This window comes from Mesocricetus auratus, unplaced genomic scaffold (assembly GCF_017639785.1).
Source record: "Mesocricetus auratus isolate SY011 unplaced genomic scaffold, BCM_Maur_2.0 Super-Scaffold_100037, whole genome shotgun sequence".
Lineage (NCBI taxonomy): Eukaryota > Metazoa > Chordata > Mammalia > Rodentia > Cricetidae > Mesocricetus > Mesocricetus auratus.
The window spans coordinates 11,199,754-11,220,890 of NW_024429215.1; the positions used below are offsets into that span (position 1 = coordinate 11,199,754).

General features: G+C 42.0%; 1 protein-coding gene across 1 annotated transcript; it reads right to left on the minus strand.

Moving 5' to 3' along the window:
- Positions 1–472: 472 nt before the first annotated feature.
- On the minus strand, positions 473–1,369 carry LOC101832065 (vomeronasal type-1 receptor 4-like). The gene has a single exon (XM_005085656.1). It carries the CDS (start codon positions 1,367–1,369, stop codon positions 473–475), a length of 897 nt encoding a protein of 298 aa, XP_005085713.1.
- Between the last annotated feature and the right edge of the window lie 19,768 nt (positions 1,370–21,137).

Genomic DNA, 21,137 nt, shown 5'->3' on the forward strand with positions numbered 1-21,137 from the left:
AGAAAGACAGCACCTAATTCACACCCTAAATTCTGTGTGCTGTCCAATGCCAACAATCTCTAGGGTCCCCACTGTTACCACTCTCTGGAGCATGTTCTGAAACTGTTCAGACTCTCAGAATCAGCTTGAGGCTCTATGCTTGCTTCAGATGATGATCTCCCTACAAACCAGTGGTGATTCATTTTATATAACAGATCAGTGAATAATAATCAGACATTTAGAAGCCATCACAATAATCAAAACAGCCTCTACACCACAAATGTTAATTTAATTAATTAATCTAGTACCAAAATGTTCAAAATTGAAACAATTGACAGCAACTGGATTTAAGACTGTGTTCCAAAAATGTTAGGTTATGTCATACCTACAGAATGCATTTGATGTGAAGGGGTCATACTGAACATAAAACAGTGTATACAGCCTATGTTTTGAGTGCTCTGACTACATAAGGAAAAAATGGTTGTTGATATACTCAAGTACTGCAGGGATGAAAAGCCCTCGCGTAGTGTCTGATGAGCAGAAAGGGACAAACTGCTGGGAAGCATGCACTCATGGCCACATTGACATTGATCACCCATGCATCTCCTCCATCCTTGAAAGAAAAATACATCATTAATGTGGCAGAGGTTATATAAAGAACCACAAAGCTGCTCACTAGGATAAGAATTCTTTGTGTGGCTTTGGCTTCAGGAAATGATTTAGAGGACAAGGATCTGTGGATATGCTGGACCCTCTGTTTATGCTTGAACAAGATCAACACCATAAAGCCACTGGCCCACATCATGAGTCCCAAGCACATAACGTCACTGGTAGCCAATACAATGGCATATACTATGGAAGTTGTTTGGGGAAGTTTTATCATTAAACAGTATAAAAATTGTCTAAATTCAGTAAGATTTCCTTTATCCCACATATCAGTCACTCTCTCAATGATTAAGTAATTTATAGATAGGTACAGGGCCCAGCACAGGCCCAGAGATAGACCAATGATCCGGGGGGCTCCGACCTTCAGCTGTGCCCACTTGGAAGTGTGGGCACTGATGGTGATGGCCTGAAAGACACTCAGCAGGGATGTGGAACCAATGGATACTCCCCTGGCAACTCTATGAAAATAAAAGACAAGTTTACATGAAACTCTATCTAAGGAATATGTCTGATCAAAAGCAACCATTGTCTGAGGGATTCCTTTGCAGAGAAGAACTATGATGTTAGCCCAGGTCAGGTGTTTAACAATCACGTCTGTCGGCCTCACCCTGTTCCCATTGAAGTTAGAGAGAATAAAATAGCACAGCAATGCTGAGTTCCCCAGTAAGCCCAGTGCAGTCTGGGACAGGAAGAAAATCCCAATGGCCAGGTATCCTGATTCCATTTTGTCGTTTTATAGGATTGTCACTCAGTATCTGATCCTGGGAACTCAGGATAGGCATTTAAGACTATTTTCTTCATTGTACATAAAATCCATGCTAAACCAATAATAAGTATTTTCCATTCAAGTATAAAGATAAAACACATTTAAGAGTATTTAAATTTTTATCTACATGTATATGCTTGTGTCTTTGTGTGAGAATATTCACTTCAGTGCAGGTGACTTTGGAGCCAGTCAGTGTTACAATCAGTGCTTAGGTGCCAGATGTTGCTTCTGGGATTAAATTCTAGTCTTCAATAAGAGTAGTATGCCTCTATAACCCAGAGAAACTTCTTGAGAGGCCCCAATAAGTGCTTTTGAATAAGAAGTTTCTAGATTCTGAGTGATGAAGGATACTAGGTGCTCTTCCAGAGGACCGGGTTTCAATACCCAGCAACCACATGACAGCTCACAAATGTTTATAGTTCTCAGGGTCCCACATCCTCACACAGACATACATAAAGGTAAAACACTAATGCACATTACAAAACAAAAGACGTTTGCAAAGTATTTTAAGGCTAAAAATATTCCCTTTTTTCGATCCAACAGACATTAGTCACAGTCTTCTTTACAAAGACAAAGTTAGTATTGCTGGCTGGTTGTCCGCACTTTCCACATGACTCTCCAATGATGTGAGATGTAAACAGTGAGAAAGGATGTAAAGGGTTAGTTTTATGAAACTACATGTTCCCTGAGTTTTGTCACTGGCAAACAGCACTTACCACAACCTGTAACAATTTGGAAAGAAACAATATCTACTAGGTTATATGAAGCAAAATTTTTCATCAGGGGATACTCATCTGAATTTTAAAGTACATATCATTGACACTGCCATTCTTGGCTCTATTTTACAAACTTCTCTATTTTATAATTATATTCCTAAGATTAATTCCTAGTATATGCTATTGGTGCATATCATTCATCAGATGGAAATATCAAAATATGACAATGCTAATCACAAATGGAACATGAATTTTATACAAATATTCAGCTTAATATTTGCAAAGGTTGACTTGATGTTGAGATTACAAGCATGAAAACTTTTTTATTTACTAGTTTATCGTATCATTAACACCAAGAATATAGTTCCTGTTTTATCATAGTTGTCTAAATATATGGGAAATGAAAAGTTCTGCACACTTACATATAGAGTGTATAATATTTTCTTTGAGTCAGTAAATGTTAGTGACTCATGCACCCTAAGGTCAAGATGATGTGATGTCACAGGAGACAGCCATGACACTGTCTTCTGAGAGTTGACATCACCCATGAAAACACTTCTTCCCATCGGACCCTTCAGGAAATTTTCACTGTGAACAGCAGAGGGACATGCTGAAGATCTGCAGGGGATTCTCGTCTTCTGGTACATTGAATCACAAACAGAGTTCAGATAGCCTGAGCAGTGGAAGGGGCTAAGGAAGAGGGACTGAGAATGAAAAGTTGGAGCTGGAATTTTAATTTCCCTGGAGTACATCTTCCCCAAACTTACTAAGTGTACAGACAGGAAATGACCAGAACACATGTAAACATAGACATCTGACCCAAAACGTTTAGACCAGGAAGCCAAAATATCCTCCTGAAACCTTGCTAAATAAGTTAAGGACTTTTCTTTAATGAAAATGTTCTCATTTTCTGACACCATTTGTAGCAATATCATTACTCAGATTTAGGACTACATGGGGAAAGTTCAGCATGCAATAGAAAATAGGTTACCTTGCCTGTGTTTAGCATGCATACTGCACTCATATGCCCACCACCCTCATTCAAGCACAGTGTAGCCGTTCATTGTCATTGAGATTTCTGGCTCCTCTGCATTGTCCAAGCATAGGGCTCAGTTTTGAATCTTGATGAGTTAATGACATTGGATAAAATTGGAATACCCTCAGCATAATCTCCTGTACTTGAGACATTGCCTAAAGAATCAAGGTCCAACTTTTTTACATCACAAACTTCTGACCCTTCTTAGGGAATTGCACACGTTACAAACACCTAAGTTGCAAACAGTCACTGAGATAGAGTTTCAGTCACACACCGATAGCCAACAGTAATTCAAAAACCACTGAGATACAATAACTTACTGCTGGGACAGAACCATAGGATTTCTCTGAGACCCTTCTTTGCATTGCTTCCCAGTGTCTGTTTGTAAATGCTTTATCCTGTGTTTACAAACAGGCATCTTCTGTGAATCACATCTGGTTCTGGGAAGTGAACAAGTAACAAATGATTCTTTTATCAGTACAACTCTATGGACTTAATATATTTAATTATTTTCTTTTACCCTTAACTCAGAATTGGCAACCAGCTTTATAGAATTCACAAACAAATACCAAAAGACACATAGAAAGAGAAGGGGAGAAATAATGGACCATGTTGTAAATTATTAGACACATCATGGAGCTGGAAAGACAGCTCAGCAACTAAAAACACTTGTTGCTGTTGCAGAGGACCAAGGTGTGGGTAACAGCACCCACACAGTGGCTCACAATCATCCATTAGCAAAATTCCAAGGGATCTGGTGGCTTCTGCAGATGTCCATGAACACTGGGCATGCACATACTGCACACATATACATGCATGCAAAATACTGTTTGGCACACAGGGTCAATTTCCAGCACCACATCATATGTAACAATTGTTTGCAATTCCAGTTCCAGGGGACCTTATGCTGATGTCCTCTTCTGATCCTCACAGGCACACATGGAACACACACAAGCACACACACACACACAAACACACACACACATGGCTGCGTGTGTAGCATTTATATATATATATAATTTGTATATATGCTTATATATAAGGAAACATTCATACATATCAAACCATATGTGTTTTAAGCATCCTGACAGTGGTTAATCTTAAGGCATTAAATTTGGTTCTTGCGTTATTTTTGTTCTTTAAATCTGGCATTTTGATGTTGTATTCTTAATGGTAGGAGGAACAATAGGGCTGCTCAGTCCTTTGTATAAGCAATGGCAGAGGTGAGTGTGACTCTGCCTTCTTGAACTTACTTTCTCCAGAGGTACCTTACAAAACGTTGGCAGTGGAAATGGCTCAGTTAGTAAAGTACTTTCTTGGTAATCATTGGGACCATAATCTGGATCCCCAGCACCAACATTAGAATATTTGTGTGCAATATGAGCCTGTAAATCCAGGTAGTCAGAAATAGGTGAGTTCTGGGATCTCTCTGGCCAGTCAATTTAGGCTAAATGTTGAACTCTAGATTCATTGGATTCCCTATCCTGTAAACCAAGGTGGAGAGTGATAGAGATAGACAATGGACTTCCACCTATAACTTCCACTTGCACTTAAACTGGGAAGCTACACACACACACACACACACACACACTATATACACACAGACATGCACTTATTAGAATAAGAATCTATATAAAACAGGAAGTCAGTATTACATGGTACCCAGCAGTATCTATTCCTCCCTTCAATAAAGGCCTTGACAACAGCTAATTCTGGCTAACCCATCATGAGGTCAATACTATAAATCTGTGCCATAATGTGAGCTAAATGGAATGTTAATCAGCCATGGAATAACTGTTCAGTTGGTATCAGAAGTTGTAACTATCAGTTAACATCTTTTATTATATACCTCTTTATCTTGAAAGACACCTGGTGTATACATCACAGATCTCGGTGCACTTGGATAATTCTGTCATTTCTACCAAGTGTCCTCATTTTCTCCTTTCAATTTTAGTACTCTGATGATGGCCTGCCTGGTCTGATAGTCATTTTGCTCCAAATAAGCATGCAGAGATGTATTAATTATTAGGCTGTTGGCTGATGGCTAGGTTTCTTACTGGCTAGTTCTCTCTTAATTATTAACCCATAACTACTAATCCATTTATTACGATGTGGCCTTATCTTACCAGAGAATGCCTGGCACAACTTATCTCCTGAGTCTCTACATGGTGTCTCTCTGTGGCTCCTGTGGCTCCTCTCTACCTTCCTCTCCCCAGAATTCTCCTCATCTTATAGCCTCATCCATACTTCCTGCCTGGCTAGCATCCAGTCAGTGTTTTATTCATCAACCAATAAGAAATACACATACACAGAAGGATATCCCACATCAGTACTCTGTCAAACCAGTTAGAAAAGGAATCATATATGCATATACTATATATAACATATATAATATACACCCTATATAGAGCACATATACACACATATTTATACATATACATATATATGTATATATGATTATTGTTTCTTCTAGTACCATCCAGTTGCCTGCAAATTTCAAGATTCCAATGTTTTTTTCTCTGAGTAGTACTCCATTGTGTAAATGTACCACATTTTCTCTAACCACTCTTCAGTTGAGGGGCATCTAGGTTGCTTCCATGTTCTGGCTATTACAAATGGTGCTGCTATAAACATAGTGGAGCAGACATCCTTGTTGTATGAATGTGCATCTTTTGGGTATATGCCTAAGAGTGGGATTGCTGGGTCTTGTGGTAAACTGATTCCCATTTTTCTGAGGAATCTCCATACTGACTACCATAATGGCTGTACAAGTTGGCACTTCCACCAGCAGTGGAGGAGTGGTCCCCTTTCTCCCCATCCTCTCCAGTATAAACTGTCATTGGTGTTTTTGATTTAGCTATTTTGACAGGAGTAAGATGGTATCTCAGAGTTGTTTTGATTTGCATTTCCCTGCTTGCTAGGGATGTTGAGCACTTTCTCAACATCATTTTAGACTCCTCTATTGAGAATTTTTTATTTAGTTCTGTAGCCCACTTTTAAATTGGATCCTTTGGTGTTGTGGAGACTTGCTTCTTGAGTTTTTTGTAGATTTTGGAGATCAGCCCTCTGTCAGATGTGGGGTTAATGAATATCTTTTCCCATTCTGTGGGCTGCCTTTTTGTCTTTTTGTCTTGTTGACTGTGTCCTTTGCCCTGAATGTTCTTCTGTTTTCAAAATCCGGAAATCCATATTTTATTTATTTTTCACAATAAAGAAATGAATCTTCTTTAGAGAATACCAGGAGAGGTGCAAGTTTATTCTATCTGTAGGTTCTAGGGAAAGAGAATCAATTCATACCACAAGAGTTTCCTTGTGTGGAAGTAGCAAAGACAAGGGCATACTCAAGCAGGAAGGATAGGAATGAGAATAAATGGAAAGAAGGGAAGATTTTTCAATATAACCGATTTTTATTAATGTAAAGTTGCCCAAAATATGCCAAGAACTTGAACTTGATACATATTTGTGAATACTTGGTATCGGTAACAATCCTTTTGGTTTATCAGACTAATTCTTTACCAAAAATCAAAACCATTGCAGCAATCATACTCAAGTGATGACTCTTACCAAGTAGGACACAGACATTATCTTTCTTACTTATATGGGAGTGAGAATCCCAGAAAACTTCTGTCTCTTTGACTTTCATAACTTCTTTGCTTACTGAACAAAATGTGAGTCCCACAGACCTGATTCTCAAAACCAGATGGTTTTAGCCAATTGCTTTGCAGTGTTTCACAGAAAAGTCCCTCAGATAGAAGCCTTTGCATATAACTACGTCCAGGATGAGGCTGGATAAAAAGTTCTTGTCTGCTTTCACTGAATGGCCAGAGGGACTTCTTGCAGCACTATGTGTCCATGGTAGCTTCCAGACCAGAAAAAAATTGCCACAATTCCTCTATGTGGAATTCCTCTGATGCTTTCCTTGAGATCTTTGAAGTTTGGTGACTGTCACTTCCTCCTCTGTGGGATCCAGTGTCTTTTGATAAACAGGTGAATAAAAATTAAAGGGAAATGAATAATGAAATGTTGCAAAAGACTTGTGTTTGAAAAGTCCCTCTGACTACCCACAATTCCTATCCATTAGAAAAAGGGACTTCAGGCACCTGACTAATAATATGAAGACTCCATAACTCCAAGTGGCCTTTGGGAAAACATTCTATTCACTATTCATATTCTCTTAGACAGGGGACTTAAACATTTCTTCAGCAGAAGTCCTTGACTCCAGTGGGGTTTGATGACCATAGGGGTTGAGGAATAGTAATTTTGTTCTCTCCCAGATGCCTATTGTGTCCTAAAGGAAGATCCATCATACAATTCATAGTGGCGTTTCCATCCTACCTTTAGGGGTGACATTGTATTCCTTAGATTCCCAATGTCTTATGCTGGCCAGTCTTATGTAGGCATTTTCTCAGTTGAGTTTCCCTCTTCCAAAATGGCTCTAGCTTGTGTCAAATTGACATGAAGCTAGCCAGTACAATATTGTACTGATTTTAAGAAAATACAGTAATTAGGCTTTCCACTTTATTTATTTACCCATTTACTTAGGAAAATAGGATTCACTTATCCCAGGCTGGATTCAAACTTACTATGCTAGTGTGGAAGGCCTTGGTCTTCTAGATCTCCTTGCCTCCATCTCCTGAGTGTTATGATTACAATTGCTGTAGGACTTAATTGAGCCTTTTTCCAGAGACTCTGATGGAACCTACTGAAGAAATAGCCTAATGGAACTGCAGTCAAGGACTAGAAAAAGCTACAGTTCTCTCACTTGTGTGAGGAATTTACCTTGTGTGGAAAGTCTGTGGAAAAAATATGCCCACTTGAAGTAGACAAAGATGAAATAGATGAAACAGCCCGGTGCAGGAGAAGTCAACTCAGGCACAAAAAGGACATTTAAGCATTTTGGTGCTCAACAGCAAAGAATTCACCTGGTTGCAGAAAATAATAAAGTCAAAGTCAAAGAACAGGACCAGCACCAGTAAGGCTATAGTTACACCTTTCATTCACCTCTGTTAAATTCATGTGCACTTCTGTAGTTGTGCAAGCTTTGGAAAAGGGAACGTCAAGAGAAGCAAATGTCTATGGTAGGTACTCCATGTATACAAGAGTCATTGTATGTAAATGTACACACATGTGTACACAAAAGGAGAAAGGAAGTGACAGAAGGAAGGAGAATAGCAGGAGCAGGTAGCAGAAAGGGACTGGGGGCAAAATGATAAAGGGACTTGGGTTGACTGTGGGTCAAATTACATAGAAGTCTCTATGAAAACTAAACAAATGAGGGCTGATGCTGTGGATCAGTTGGTAGAGTGATACCCAAAGTCCTGAGTTCAATCCCACTGCACAAACTGGGCATGGTAACACAAAATTATAACCTCATTACTCATGACAAAGAGGCAAGGGTATCAAGACCATCCTCAGTCACATAGCAACCTAGTCTCTAAAGTAAATGGATCAATAACATTGTAAAGAAATGGAAAGAACATTAGTCTGATTTCTTTAAATCGGTGCTGTGCTGGCTAGTTTCATATCAGTTTTATACAATCTAGAAAGAGTTGGGAAAAGGGAACCTCAACTGAAAAAATAATTCCTTGCAGGTAGAGTTTTTCCATCAGGCCAGCAATCAGCTGTGTCCCACTAGCCACTTCCCAAATAACCACTGAGATATTTATTATTAATTATAAATGCTCAGCTGATAGCACAGGCTTATTACTAACTAGCTCTTACAACTTAGATTAACCCAGTTCTATTAATCTATGTGCTGATGGAGATTTATGGCTTCTAGATATTCTACATGTTCTCCTACATTCATTGTGGCTGATGATCCCCTCCAACCTCTGCCCTCCTCCTTCCCAGCATTCTTTCTGCCCAGAAATCTTGCCTAGCCATCAGCCAATCACCTTTTTATTAACTATGAGAGTTTTTACACTGTGCAGTGGTTGTTCCGCAGCAATTCTTGCATAATATTGGCCTTTAGACAGGCCTGTGGGATGCTTTTTAAACTAATGATTGATGTGGGAGGCCCCAGCTCCCTGTGGGTGGTGTCACTCCTGTACGTGTGGTCCTGGATGCTGTAAGAAAGCAAGCTGAGCAAATGATGGAGAGCAAGGCAGTAAGTAGTACTCCTCCATCATCCTTAATGCTTTTTCTGTCTCACGATTCCTGCCAGACTTGAGTTCCTGCCATGACTTCCTTCAGTGTTGAACTTGTACCAGGAAGTCTAAAATTATGTAAATGCTTTCCTCCCCAAGTTGCTTTCTATTATATATTACTTATTTTTATCTGTCTATCTATTTATTTATTTTGGTCATGGTGTTTAATCACAATAGAAATTGTAATATAAATTTATACATGTTTGGAAATATCATACTGTATGTACTCCATAAATTGGTAAAATTGTATGTTTCAAAAGAAAGAAGTAAGGAGGAAAAGAATGAATGCAAGAGAGAGGGGAGATGGATGGAGAAAGGATGGGAAGGAGGGAGGGAGGAGAAGAGAGAGGGCAGACTAGCAATCCTGTTTCCTATGGTTGGTGAGGGAGGAGAGTTACTTTGGCAGGAGTTCCCTTGGTTACTAACAGCTCAAACCCGGTGCCTGTGAAAACTACATTGCCCAGAATGCCGTTCGCCAAGAATGCTCATAGGCCAAAATCTCTGAGTCAGGTCCCTCACCAGGGAACTTGCTTCACCACTGCGGGAACTGTATTTCTGAAGGCAGTGTTGAGTCTCATATTCGTGCACTGCTTGTGCTAGCTGTGCGGGTTCGGGTTCCAGTGAGTTTGTTGTCATTACTCCCGTCTGGCTGCACTGAGAAGCTGCATTGGTTTTGCTGTCCCCCCCTGCAACGGTGCAATCCGATGGTGGTGGCCACTACCAGGGACCCAGCTCAGGTGAGTGCTGGGTCCTTTGGGCTTCCCTCCACACTAAAGCCTAGTGCCAGGCCAGCAGCAGAGTAGAAATCCCTCTGGTCAAAACAGTACGGGACCCGCAGATGGGTCCCCACTTCCAAATCCAGAGAGAGGGCTGAGGGAGAATGCTGACGTGGGAGCATTCACAGCAGAAAGCTAGTGACCAGTGTGTGTAGTTTTCTGTGCTTTCTATCCAGAGGTAAAATCGTTTGGAACAGGCAAAGTGAAATCATAATATATAACGACAGGTGGGTTGAGAATCACTGGCCTAGAGTATTTGGGAGACAGAAAGTTAAGTAGTGAGGTGAGCTGTCACCCCTGCTACCAAGGTACTTTTGACAATGCAGCTGCTTTGAGTCATGCATGCTTCGGAAAGTGGCCCATTCATGTCCGGTGAGTCATTTAAATCAATGGTTCTCAACCTGTGGGCCTTGACCCCCACAGGGATCCCATGTCAAGTATCCTGCACATCACATACTAACGTTACGATTCATAACAGTAGCAAAATTACAGTTTGAAGTAGCAGCAAAATCATTTTATGACTGGGGGTTCACCACAGCATGAACTCTATTAAAGGGTTTCAGCATAGAAAGGTTGAGAACCATTGATCTAAGTATTCTCCCTGTTTCACCAAGCCAGATTTGGTTACTACTATTACCTTTGTCTGTTGATGCTCTCACTGGGGTGAACTAGACCTTTCTTAATGCCTCCCCGCAAGATAATTCATGTAAAGGGAAGGCTGCCCTGCTGTTACATGCTGGATAAATGATTGAGTGAAGGGGGTCAGAATAGTTTATATCTTTTATTTCTCTTGGAACCCAAAAGGTAGGGTATGGTTGTCAGACCTGCAATGGCTTTCTTAGATGCTATGTCTTCAGAACCGCTCATCTGGGAGTTTCTCTGACTCAGGTCCCACTTCCTGTCTGTAAAAAAGGATGAGATAAACTAACAAGGAGAAATGTACTGTAGTCACAGAGGTGGTAGCTTTGGGGTTCTTGATTGTTGTGTGTTGTTTAGATAGGGGATGTCAGGTTTAGTGGTGATGAGGGTGAGAGACAAATTTGGAGCTAGAGTGTGTAAAAGCATGGTTTTGTAACTAGAAACTTGGAGGCACTGCTAACATTGCTATGAAGTTGGTGGTAGATGCAGTCCACAATAGGGTTTGGTTTGTGGGTATGTTTAGAATCTGAGATGTTTGAGAACTCCTAATTTGGACATACCAAATGAGTGGTTAACTACACAGACCAGAACTGGGGAGGGTGAATGCAAATTCAGGATGGAGTCATTCGGAAGGCAGTGTTAGAAGTATTTGTGCTAGGGTGCAATTTGCGTAACAACTGTGAATCACTGTAGTTTAGGTACACTTGGGAAAGAGGGTGGGGGATCTCTGGTGGCTTATGTTTATGTGCCTGGGTAGTCATCATGAGAATCACAGAGACAGAAGTGGCCTTGGGGAGGGTTGAGAAATAGCAAGTTGCCAGGACTCAAGACCAATGTGAAGTCCTAGGAGAAATGGAAGCCCTAAAACTAAGAATAATGTTTATCCAGCATGCCTTAGGTCTAGTGGAATTCGGTATCACTCTTCGTGTGTTTAGGTTCAGTTTGGTCATATGTTTAGGGGCATAGGTGTTAATCTGAATAGCTCCTCATGTAGAAAGACACTGTGACAGGCCATTGAATGGGGTCAGAAAAGGAAGGCAGTGACTAAAGAGGGTACATTACATTAAACAAAGTTAAAGAAGGTGGTGGGTGTTTGAGATGTGCAGGTTTTCCTGGTGGGCTAAGGTTGAAATGTGGAACAGTCAAGCAGAGAGCCTACTATGATTTCTGTATGGTAGGGTGTCCAACCCATGGCTTAATGTTTTGTGATATAAATTCAGTGTCAGATACCAGTAGGGTATTACCTGACTGAGGTACTTAGAGGCCAGATCTTTGAGGAGTGAGTAGGGTAAAATTAACTCACTAAGGTTGTCCTCATCACCCATTGGTGAATCCCAGTGTCTCTATAAATGAGGTCATGCTCACACATGCCCTGCTTTCTTCTGTCTATTATCATATGTTGCTCTCCTACCTCAGGACCCTGAGCAAGAAGGCGATGACCAAAGAGACCTTGTGCCTCCAGAACCACAAAGCAAAACGTACTGCTTCTCTTTATAAAGGAGCTTGCTTTATATGTGTTGTTATGTTCATGAAAATAGAGTAATCTAGAGGCTTGAGAACCAGGGATGCCTCTGGCAGTGGGGACCATCAGAGGAATGCTTTGTCAAGCTGCCAAGCACCCTCTGTATTGTAACAGAGTGCGGGTTACGAATTGCAGGTCTGCGGAGAAGGAAGCTGAGACCTGTCACCCTTCAGAACTACTCGGAAGAGAACCTTTGTGGCCGTGGCTTCATAATAGGGCTTTGAGATGGGAGCTTATCAGATAGGACCATAGATCACACCAGGAGCAGCATTAGTTGGGACTTAAAGGGAAAGAGAATGTTCCCTTTAAGACCTAGGGAAGGACATTATAAAGAGACGATTCAAGGTAAAGGAATAGAAGTGCCAGCTACCATGTGTGGCATTATGGGAACAAGTGTGCACAGAAATCCTCTGAAATAATGGCATGTCTGACTTACAAATTTGGGAGGGCTGGCAGGAAATTCGACGACATTTAAGTACGAAGGAGCCAGGTCCTCAGTTGGATCGTAAGTGTATCTTACAGCTTTGAGAGGGAGGGGCTGTGAGGTCGGTCATGACACAGCAGAGCTGTTTAACCGTGCCCAGAGAGACAGAACAAACCTACCCATGAGCAAGCTGCAGGGCAGCTGGACTTAATTTGTTAGAGAAGAGGCATTTGGAGGGCCTGTGTTCTGACTCTCTGGATATCCTGCTCCGAGGGATGTGAGTGGAACAGATAGCGGCCCATGGAAACGGGCCGAGGTGGAGGCAGAAGTGGGAAGGAGAACTTCTGAGAAGTATGATAAAGAGTGAAGTGGTGGTGGGGGGGAGGGTTCAGGGTGGATCCATTCCATAGCCTTTAGAACCACAGAATGGTAGATAACTCCCAACTTTTTGTATCAGAAAGGTCCAATTTGAAAACGCTTGGGAAATTGACTGTGGGGTTTATATACCATGAGCAGAGCAGGAGAGTGGACATTAGTGGCACCAATTACCGCCTCTGTGGTTGGGATCAGGAAAGGGTATACAGGGAGAAGAATGATGTGGGGGGAGAGGATGCTGAACGTGACCTCCTATGAGACCTGATAATTGAAAGGTCTGTTCCCACTGTGGCAGGACTTTGTGAGCTTTGAGGATGTGGCCATCTTCTTCTCCAAGAGTGAAGGCTCCTCCATGAGGCTCAGAGGCAGCTATACCTCCGCGTGATACTAGAGAACTTTGCGCTTGCAACATCATTGGGTAAGGCCCCATAGCCAGCCCATCCGAGGACTTGCCAGTATCGGTTTTTCCAGTATGGATTGCTTTGCCATTTCCAGAGCAAGATTTGGGGGCCTGTTAACTTCTCTATCATCTTCTCAAATCTGTATGCACTGTTCCAAACAGTGCCAGAAGAGTCTGGGCACCAGGTACCCAGTAAAATAAGTATCAGTGTCAGTAAAAGAAGTCTCTTGCTTATCTGCTTCTTTCTGTGGTTACTGTAACCTAGGTATGTGAGGTTTTCTTTTCCAATTTCTGCATCTCTGCATGCTCCTCATGACTTCCAGAGTCAGAGATGATAGGCCTTGTCATGATCTATATTTACACAGGATGACGAGGTGTTGCCAAAATCCTCCTTCGAGGATGTTTTTCTTCCATCCTGGGCATGTAGTAAGCTGACACTCGAGTCGGAGGCTCGTCTGCTCTGTCTTGTGTTTCTCTTAGGACTTGCTTCATGCAGGTTCCATGCAGATTCATGATAAGGAGGATATCCCTGGATATATTGCAGTGCAGTGTAATCCCAGAGGACAACTGACCTCCGCAAGAATTGCTCGGTGACATAGGGACCTCCTGGGTGGCATTTTCCAGCACTCAATATGCATGCACTGTGACATGTCCATAGGTGGTTAAACATTCCTTGAACACTTCTGAGATCCTTTTAATCTTCAGTACAGAAGTCCCGTGTCCCCAGACAGTAAGGTCTTACTGAATGCTTGTGTGTGATATAATTCAGCACACTTTGTAATATTGATCGAACACTCCTGCCATGCCTTCCTTAGCCCCCGTCTGGCTCCCTCTGCCACACATCAGTACACTATGGCCTCCTGCCTTGATTTGTGAGTCGAGGGACTTTGCTTTTCTTTTTTTTTTTATGATTTTTTTTATTCTTTTTTTTAAATTTAGATAAGAAACAAGGTTGCTTCACAAGTCAGTTCCAGGTCCCTCTCCTTTTCCCTTCCCTCCTCCCGTGCCCTCCCCCCATCCCCCCCCCCCCCGTTATCCCCTCATTCCCCCAGGGAGGGTGAGGCCCTCCATGGGGTGTCCATAGTCTGTCATTTCATATAGGGCAGGGCCTAGACCCTTCCCCAAGAGTTCAGGGTGAGAGTGCACCTCACATTGTTCTATGGGAGTCCAAAGTCCGTGTGTATACTTGGTATGGGTACTGATCTGCTGCCCAAGGCTCAATAGATTACCTAGGTCTCCTCACTGACACCCAGATTCAGGGGGTCTTGATCAGTCCCATGCTGGATTCCCAGGCTGATGCCTGGGATTCAAGAGTTAACCTTTGTCTGGTCAGCTGTTTCTGGGGGTTAAACCAGCCCAGTCTTAATCCCTTTGATCATCAGTCCTCCCTCTCTGATACTGGCTTTCTTGAGTTCAGCTCAGTACTTAACCAGCCACTAAATGTAGTTTCTGTTTCCCAGACTCTCTGGCCATAGGATTGTAGGCTGGCACTCCCCAGATCTATGTCTAAAATCCATATATGAGAGAGTACATGCCATGTTTCTCTTTTTGTGACTGGGTTACCTCACTCAGGATGGTTTCTTCTAGTGTCATCCATTTGCCTGCGAATCTCATGATTCCATTATTTTTTTCTGCTGAATAGTACTCCATTGTGTAGATGTACCACATTTTCTCTATCCACTCTTTGGGTGAGGGACATCTAGGTTGCTTCCAAGTTCTGGCTATTACAAATAAAGCTGCTATGAACATAGTGGAACAGACATCTTTGTTATATGAATGGGCATCTTTTGTATATATGCCTAAGAGTGGAGCTGCTGGGTCTTGTGGTAGGTTTATTCCCATTTTTCTGAGGAATCTCCATACTGCTTTCCAAAGTGGCTGAACCAGTTGGCACTCTCACCAGCAATGGAGGAGTGTCCCCCTTTCACCACATCCTCTCCAGCATAAATTGTCATTGGTGTTTTTGATTTTAGCCATTCTGACAGGAGTGAGATGGTATCTCAGAGTTGTTTTGATTTGCATTTCCCGGATGGCTAAGGATGTTGAGCACTTTCTCAAGTGCCTCTCAGCCCCTGTTTTAAAATGTACCTGCCGATTTTTAACTAGAGGCGACTGAGTAATAGCACAGAGAGGATGGTGGCACTGATATAAAACAGTTGGTGCTCCCCGTGAGAAGTACTTAGTGATCAGGAGGAAACTCTAACACCACCACTGTTAGAGTTTCTCCATGAAAAGCAGAATATGGCAGTCTAGGATTGAACAGTTTAAATAATGACAGCTTCGTGGGGCAGTTGGCCTTGTTAGTTCCCTGAATTCAAGATGATTAGACAAAGAATATTCCATCTTGAAATGTCCAAGGGACAGAAAATGTGGCACTGAGCATGAGCTGTTGATTGATTGATTTGCATATAAATGCTATAGACCCAGCCTTCTGTTATCCCTTAAGAAGCACCAAGCTTAGGGGAAGACTATACTCTCTCCCCAGCCAGCAGCCTTAAAGAAAATTGTGCTCACTAGTGCTGCTGTGTTGCCCAGGCTAATCCTGGATGTCTGAGCGAAAACATTTCTGCTTCAATGTCCAGGATAGTTGGGTAACAAACACATGCCATCATTCCTTGTGTTTAGCCAAGTTTTTGAAGGTATCTAAAAATCAAGCCATTGATATATTGCTCAGTGCCGTAAGGCAGTGATTCTCAACCTTCCTAATACTGTGACATTTTAATACAGTTTCTCATGTTGTGATATGCCCCTCACATACACACACACCATAAAATTATCTCATTGCTACTGTTTTGAATTGTAATGTAAATAGCTGATACGCAGGTTATTGGATATGTGGCCACCAGAGGGCTTGAAACAAATAGGTTGAGAACTGTTGCCCTGTGGTGATTCCTGGCACCATGAAAACATAAAGATAATAAAAAACTTCTTGGGCTGTGGGTGTAGATTAGTTTTAAAAGCCACATGCCTAATTTTACAAGTATACATGGCTAACATGTATGAAACTGTGGGTTTGATCACATACAAGAGCAAGGTGGTTCACACCTGTTGAGACTGGAGGATCCGAAATACAAAGTAATACATGACTACATGAGGTTTTTGAGGTGAACTTGGGATACAGGAGAACTTATCAGAAAAGTCAAACACAAATAATAAAATATGTAACTCATTTTACAGAAAATACTTTAAGGCATGGGTAATATACCTTTACCATAATAAATATTTGTTTCATAATCATTTTTCTGTTTTCAGATTGCTGGCAAGAAATGGAGCCTAGAAAACTACCTTTTGATCAGGTTTCTGGAGAAGGATTGTCACTGATCATACCCCCAAAAGCAAGCCCAGCTAACCAGGAGTCTCACCCATGTGACATCTATTTGCCAGTCTTGAAAGGCATTTTGCACCAGGTCCACCAACTTAGACATAAATCATATTTGATGGGTACGTGTTCGAACTGTCCTCGGGACCAGGATCATCCCAATTCAGAAAATACCTTGAAAAGAGACTTACACACAGCCTCACTGGTGAAGAGCTGCAGAATCTTTGTGTCACAAAAGCATTTTCTCTCTTCAGAGGCTACAAAGAATGTCCCAGCTGCACTGGGCATTATCCCTCCAGAGACCATTCTGGTTTGTGAGCAACCAAACCTAATCACAGAATGTGGAAAGGGCTTTCAAACTAGAAAAGGACATTCCAAGCAGGGTGAACATAGAGAAGCTTGCAGCAGAAAACACACTCAGGAGCCCCAGCCAAGAGCCAACACTGTAACATTTAGTAGACTTTCTGAATCTACTGAAAGTGGGAAAGGCTGCCACCGCCATCACCAAAACTCTTTTACTCATCAAAGATCTTACAAGTGCAACGAATGTGGAAAATCTTTTAGACAGACCTCGCACCTAAATAACCACCTCAGAACTCACACAGGTGAAGAGCCTTATGAGTGTGGCGAATGTGGCAAATCTTTTACCCAAAGAGATACCCTGATTAAACATTACAGAGTTCACACCGGAGAAAACCCCTATGTGTGTGATGAATGTGGGAAATCCTTTCGGCAAATTTCCAACCTTACTGAACACCGCAGGATTCACACTGGAGAAAGACCTTAGGAGTGCCATGAAAGTGGGAAATCGTTTGGGTGCAAATGAACTCTTGTTCGGCACCGAAGGATTCATGCAGCTGAGAAGCGTTGTGAATGTGATGACTGTGGGAAATTCTTCACACGCAGCGGTAGTCTGCTTGAACACCAGGTGATTCACCCTGGAGCCAGGCCTCATGGGAGCAATGAGAAAGACAAATCCTGTAGCCAAAGAGACACTCCCTACAAACACTGCAAAACTCACACTGCCGAAAAGCATCATGTGTGTGGCGACTGTGGGAAAGCATTCATTTACAAATCGAAGCTTGTTCGACACCAGAGATCTCACCCTGGGGAGAAACCATTTGAGTCCGAAGAGTGTGGAAAGTTTTTTCAAGAAAGCAATGGTCTCATGCAACACCAGAAACTTCATACTGGATTAAAGTGGCCTTTCAAGTGTGGCCAGTATGGTAAGTCTTTTGTCCAAAAGTGTCACCTCTTCCAACACCATCTAGTTCACACAGGAGAAAGGCCATATGAGTGTGGGAAATGTGGGAAATCTTTTCCACAACAGTCTACCCTCTTGTTCCACCGAAAAGTCTCACACCATGGAGAAGCTCCATGAAAATTACATGCAAAAACAGCTCTAGTCCAAAGTCTAATATCTTTTAGCTATTGGAAGTTTATACTGTGCTGAAGAAGACACGGACCTACAGGAAATGTTCTTGCTTTTGTATTTTTTCTTTAATATTAGCCTTTATAATGGAATTACTTACCTTAAGTTAAAGGTTACGTTTTCAGACATCCAGAGTGTTTTTATTCCTGTGAGTTCAGGCATGGGTGGGGTTTCCAGAAACCGCTCCATACACGCTGATGTGATTCCAGTCCTTGTCTGAGTTATACTCAAGCCATTTTCTGTGCTAGAAACCATCTTCCTCTACCAGCATATCAGCTTGTATGACTTGGTCTCCCCAACATGCTAAGGCAAGGTAAACATCTGATGGTTCCCTGGAGGAAATCCTGAGCAAAGTCTTAAGGCAAGCATGTTTCTTTTTTGTTGTTGTTGTTTTTCTGAGTGGTTGAAACATACATCAGTAAAGACTTTTTTTTACCAGCAGCAACCGGTCTTCGACGTGTCGGAATTTTCCAGAAGTCTTTCCTTCTTCTTGGAAATTGTTGTCTCACACTGACACTGTGGTTAATTTTTCCAGCCTTCCATTTATCAACGTGACTCCCATCCTCTAGTCTGTGTGTTAATAAATGTGTTTACTGATGAGTCTACCTGTAGTCTTTGGGATTCTTTTTAGGATTCTCGGTGGGAGGAGACAAAATTGAACTCTGCATGGACCAACAGCTTTTGAGGGGATCTCACTTTGTCTTGTAAGTACAACAGAGCCAAAATTAGTTCTCATTTCTTCCTTCATCTAGTTTTCTGTATAAGACCTAGACATGTAGGGCTCTGTCATCTAAATTCGTGGCCTTCATACTTCTATTTTGGTGAAAACTTGGGTCACTGAAGAAGGTTTATTTTTCTGCCATTATAGTGATAGCATGAATTTGTTCAGCTCCTGTAAAATCACATAAATGTTTTCATCTCCTGTATAAGGAGTTACATGTCCTCCTGTCTAGAAATTCACATATGATTGGGTTTCTCATATAAGAACCATGGGTAGGAACTAGATGTGACCCCAAATTGGAAATATAATAGTGGATGTAACAAACAGAAAGTGGAATAACTTTACAACAAAACGAGTGAAGTCTGCCTATTATAAAAATTGATCATGAGTCTAGTAATGTCTTCATTTACTTCTACAGCCTCCTTATACTATTTAGGGATGTGTGTATAGCTTTGTTGCGTAAGTGTTAACTGTGAGATTGAAACCTTATGGAGGAAGGAAGCTGAGGCATGTCAAAATAGCTTCAGAAAATCCTTGAAACTGAGCGGATTCCCTAGGCCCCTTCTTCCTAAGAGTAAACAATCCAAGCTGCAAAGAAGATTGACAGTAGACTAGCTGCATAGAAGAAGCAGAATCAGCCCAGTTGTCTTTTAGAAGTTTCCACCAACTGAGTCACTTGAAAAGGACACTTGATAGGAAAGATCCACTCACCCCCAAGACCAGGTTCTCAGCACTAATGAGATTTATTTGCCCCGGAGGAACAGAGGGTAGGGAACAAGAGACAAATACAGCAGTTAAAAGAAGAGGGGAAGCAGAAATGGGGCTAGGATATTTGTCATTAGTGGAACAAAGGACTGCCTCTGGATAAAGGAAAGATGGGCATTGCACTGAGGAAAATGGTAGTTTCTAAAGGAAAAATTGGAAACCTCTGTGCAATGATGAGGTGTTTAATTTTAATTGGGCTTGTTAACTAGGTGAGCCAAAGGGGTTTCTGGTTGTTAGACTTCAGTACTTAGATAGCTGGACTTGGCTGTCAGCCTCAAGAGGAGGAAGTGGCCAAATAAGGGAATCAGCCTTGGGGGCATTGCTGTCCAAATGTAATAGGATGGTTTTAGCCAGACACAGGAATGGGAGAGAAGAGCATGGCCGGTCAGAGCCATGCTAACCAAGCTCGCCATGCTCAACTGGGCCACAGTCCCTTCAACATGTTGAGGTGGCTTTTGCTGTTGGTAATTCTTGTTATTTTTGTTCTTTTTTTTTAGTTAGGGTTTTATTATGCAGCCAGGCTGGCCCAAAATTAATGATTCTCTTGCCTCCCATGACTTGTACTGGAATCATATGCTGTACATCATCATGAGGGACAACTTCGGCTGTTTGTTTGGTCCAGAGATTGTCCAATGCTAAATATACAAGTACAGAAATACAGAGAACTTGTTCACAAGCAAAAAGTTTCAGAATTGCTGAAACTCTATTCAATTTTGTCTTTTGGCAGTTGTGGACTGTGGTTGCTTTTAACCTTAGTTTATGACCATTGGTGACTTCAGCTGGCCATTTCCTTAGGTGGCTGGCTGGGCCTGTTTGTGAAGGGCTGCGCCCTCAGAAGAGGGGGAGTGATGAGGAACTTGTGAGCCTCATACAGATCCTGTTTTTCTATAGAGGCCATCTATGCTCCTAATGATATATAGGAAATTGGCTTCTGGACGTATATTTGAAGTTTGAACAGCTATGTGTGATCTCCTGTGATGCATCCTCTGAGGGGACAGAGGAAGGAGAAAGTCAAGTGCCATTAAAAATGTGGGGGGGGGGAGGTAAATACCAAGGGAGGGATCTAGGACATGAGAGCAGAAAACAGAGATTTAGATGAAACTCCCTACCTGCAGAGGTAGACTGGGGGCGGGGGGGGCGGCGTTAAGTGGCCAGAGCTAGTTCTAGAGGCTAGCCATGGATTCCCATAAGCATATCTGAGGAGCATTTGGGCCCAAAGTGGAGAATCCTCTCTGCTTTCTTGGGGCTTGAGTCCTCCGAACTAACCGTGGCTCCTTTTGACCTCCAATTCAGCTTACTTGCAGCCCTTTGGGGTATTCTCATGGGCCCCTGGTTAGAAACCACTGGGGTGGCCCAAGACTGCGAGCGACGAATGCAGAACAGAAGACAAACAGCTGGAAGAAGCTTGTTTGGTATCGGTCCATGATGACATCTCCCAGCCATCCCGCTTAGCCT